At 37.8% G+C, this 3,876-nt stretch overlaps 1 protein-coding gene across 6 annotated transcripts; it reads left to right on the top strand.

Moving 5' to 3' along the window:
- Positions 1-3,749, top strand: LOC128703930 (uncharacterized). 6 transcript variants are annotated; one of them, XM_070081894.1, is made up of 3 exons: positions 13-84; positions 1,128-1,223; positions 1,321-3,749. In XM_070081894.1, exon 3 carries the CDS (start codon positions 1,323-1,325, stop codon positions 2,388-2,390), a length of 1,068 nt encoding a protein of 355 aa, XP_069937995.1. In that variant the 5' UTR covers positions 13-84; positions 1,128-1,223; positions 1,321-1,322; the 3' UTR covers positions 2,391-3,749. The 6 variants fall into 6 exon arrangements, with proteins under 6 accessions (XP_069938000.1, XP_069937995.1, XP_069937999.1 ...); XM_070081898.1 differs by having other exon boundaries at positions 1,305-3,749; XM_070081897.1 differs by having other exon boundaries at positions 50-69.
- The last annotated feature ends 127 nt before the right edge of the window (positions 3,750-3,876 follow it).

Below are 3,876 nucleotides of genomic sequence, written 5' to 3'. Positions count from 1 at the left end.
GGGAGGTGTGTCCTGGGGTGAAGCAACAGGTAGTGGGGTGAGGCACCAGCACCTCCTCGTACTCTCCTGGTATTTTGTGTCCTGGTGAGGGAGACAAGTGTACTCTGGGGTAGTAGTAGTAGTGTACTCTGGAGTACAGCAGGAGGTGTAGCTTGAAGGATTGTCGTGCATTAGTGGGAAGCTGTGTATTATTATTATTATTACTGTGATAACATCAGCAAATTTGCTATCTCACCAGTACGTTGATTTATGTGTATGTACGTGCAAGTACACGTACACAAGTGCAAGTATATACAAGTACATGTACACAAGTGCAAGTACAAATACACGTACAAGTACACAAGTACACACACACAAGTACAAGTACAAGTAGTTAGTATTTCTTCAGCAATAGTTGTCAGGAAGTGAAATATTCTGGTATGTAGTGGAGGCAGGAACCATACACAGCTTTAAGACGAGGTATGACAAAGCTCAGAGAGAGAGAGAATCTAATATATTAATGTCAAATGAAAATTTGTTTCTATGTGTAGTATATAAACTGTAGTTTAGATGAAGTATCTATGGCCCTTGTAGGTTTAGCTCTTCTTTTTATAATAATACGTGAAGTATCACAAAGCACGAATAAATTAACTAGTATAGTGACCCTTAAAACCCAGGAGAGGGTTTTGGGGGTCAGCGCCCCCTCGACCCCCGTCTGAAGCCAGGCTGGGCCAACTGATTTTGTTGAGAATTATTTAGGCTTATCCGGGCACGTCAAGTACGGCGTTACATTGTGTATTTCTGCATAAAACTAAACTACCATTCAAACGTGCGATATTAAACGCACGTTTAATAGTAATTTCGGAATACAGTGGTACCTCGGGTTACGAATTTCTCAAAACTTGAACTATTATGTAAGTGTGTTTTTGGGGGTCTGAAACAGATTAATATAATTTACATTATTTCTAATGGGAACAAATTCGTTTTGGTATCAGCACTCTAACAGCTTTCTGGAACAAAAAAAAGTTCGTATCCCAAGGTACCACTGTAATTTATTACTGTATAAGTTTAAATGCTATTGTTCTACAGTTTCATATTTTAACATTAATGTTGAGTGTAAATATCAACTCCCATGTTTTTTTTTTCAGCAATATCTGTAACAGCCTGGTTGATCAGACTGATACATCGTGAGGCCTGGTCTCAGACCAGTCCGAGGGGGCGTTGACCCCCAAAACCCTCTCCAGGTATATTCCTTGTATACTCCAGGTATAGTTGCTTAATTGAAATTTTAAATAATATTGAAGCATGTACGGCATAGTGAACAGTTTGTTTAACTTTCAGACATGGCTGGGGGTGTGTGCCCTTTCACCCTGACACGGGAGCTGTTGTACCACATACTCCTGACGGCAATAATCCTTCTGTTGGTCGTGACGCAAGGTATCCTCCTCGACGTCTACATACTAAACGATGATCAGACTGCCATTATTAACTACTTTTGGCTTATACCAGATTTTCTACTGGTATTTCTCTTTGTTGCTGCAATGTCAAGTGGTTACAGAAGCTGTAAACGTGAGAAATCTGAAGAGGACAACTTGAAGAGCAACAATAATAGCTACCGGATGATTAAAATTTCATTTCACAGAAAGATATTTGGACAGCATCCCTTGCCATTTTTAGTCTGGGTGGCATATTCTTTTCTGATGGTTACTAAAGTTGGTATTATTTTCAAGTCAGAAATACCCAATAAAATTAACTCAAGTGATGCTTTAAGCCCTCAGCTATTACAGGTTGTACTGTGTTTAACATGTGTAATATTTGCTATCCTCGTTGAAGGACAAACCGTAACAGAGCCCAATAGTGAGCGAGACCGTTATATAAAGTCTCTCTCTCATGGAACATCTCTGGAAATACTGGACTCTGTTACATTTCTCTCCCTGTTAATCCAGTCTGAATCTGCATATGTTTTACCAGTGCACTTGGAAAATGCAATAATCGCATTTTCGTGTTTGAATTTCATTTTTCCAGGCATAGCTTTAATAAAGCTAAGTCGCAGTAATTATGGCCACAATGCTGTGTGCATATTCTCTTCAATTGCATACAAGATGTGCCATCTGTGGCTAATTAACTTCACTTACTTTGTGATTCGCATATATCTTTGGGCAGGCATACAGCTTTCAGTATCTCCTTTTATTGTTAAGAATGTTTTTCTCATGTTTTCTATTCTGAAATCAGTTTGGGCAGATATGAAAGAATTGAAAGTAGTCATCGGGGAGTACTGCGATAAAAGGAGGCGGGTGTATATTGAAGCGGAGGCCTCTGGAGGCGCTAGTCTTAATACTGGTAACAGTAGCAGTGATTGGACAACAATCAGTGATAAATTTGAAGAAATTGATCTTAAACATAATACATAATATAACACACAAGGGCTTTATACTCTGAAATGTTTAGGATAGGCTTCGAAGGGTTCAGTTTGTATTATACACTTCACAGTATACAGAAGTTCATTACAGATATATATTTATCCCACAGTATAATTCACCTAACAATGTAGTACAGTAGATTGTGTGTGTGTATGCATGTATGTAATATATGCATGCACTCGCCTATATGTAGTTGCAGGGGTTGAGTCACAGCTCCATCACAAGTATACTTTCCTACATATATATATTTGGTCTCAAAGTTAAGATATAGAGCATTATTTTTTACCTTTATTATCTATATGTTTTGTTTTTAATGTAATATATTTTTATTTGCAAAATATTACGACAATACTTTAACAGTATAGAGATATAAATTGCAGCTATTATTCTTATTGTTTTATAAGGTAGTTGACCATTTGCAGTTACCATAGGATGAATGATTTTTAATGCTTGTTAATTATGTACAGTGGAACCTCGGTGTTCGTAAACCCTAGGTTTACGAACACCGTAAATATGTAATGTAAATCTAATTATCGCATTCCAGACACCAAAAATATGAACAAAAAATACTTTTTATAGAGAATAACTATAGTTTTAAATACAAACTAGTGCATATGAAAACCGAAGTTCCACTATTTTTTTTTTACCTTTTCAAAGGTAAAAAAAAAGGGGGGGGGGGTGTGGTAGGGGAAGTGGAATATTCAAATGGCTTCAGGAAGAAATCCAAATATTTTTCCTCAATGCCTTTTTATCCACTTCTCCGAGGCTGTGGGTCTCACAATTTGCACTAGAACTGGACCCCATCTTCTCAAAGATGTATCTCTTTATATAATACCATGAATCTCGTTTCTTAATTCTCATTTTTGAGCAAAAGAAAATTTGCTCTTTAGAATATTTGTAATGTGATTTAATTTGTTTATTGCATTAAGGTATACTGTAGTGGAAAAAAGTCTCCGTTTTTTTGAAATTCTCAAATTTTGTCGATTTTTTTTTTTGTCTTTCACATTATGGGAATGCCAATTTTAGTGATTCATCTTTATTTTTCTAGCTAAATTATATTTGTACAGAAAAAATTGCCTTTAGTTTCAGAAATTTTGCTCCTAGAAACCATTTGTCTCCATTCACTCCTATCAAACATGCTCACGCATGCCTGCTGGAAGTCCAAGCCCCTCGCACACAAAACCTCCTTTACCCCCTCTCTCCAACCTTTCCTAGGCCGACCCCTACCCCGCCTTCCTTCCACTACAGACTGATACACTCTTGAAGTCATTCTGTTTCGCTCCATTCTCTCTACATGTCCGAACCACCTCAACAACCCTTCCTCAGCCCTCTGGACAACAGTTTTGGTAATCCCGCACCTCCTCCTAACTTCCAAACTACGAATTCTCTGCATTATATTCACACCACACATTGCCCTCAGACATGACATCTCCACTGCCTCCAGCCTTCTCCTCGCTGCAACATTCATCACCCATGC

The sequence above is a fragment of the Cherax quadricarinatus genome, unplaced genomic scaffold (assembly GCF_038502225.1).
Source record: "Cherax quadricarinatus isolate ZL_2023a unplaced genomic scaffold, ASM3850222v1 Contig4898, whole genome shotgun sequence".
Classification (NCBI taxonomy): Eukaryota; Metazoa; Arthropoda; class Malacostraca; order Decapoda; family Parastacidae; genus Cherax; species Cherax quadricarinatus.
The sequence above is the reverse complement of the archived record's forward strand: the minus strand, read 5'-3'. Positions and strand labels throughout refer to the sequence as shown.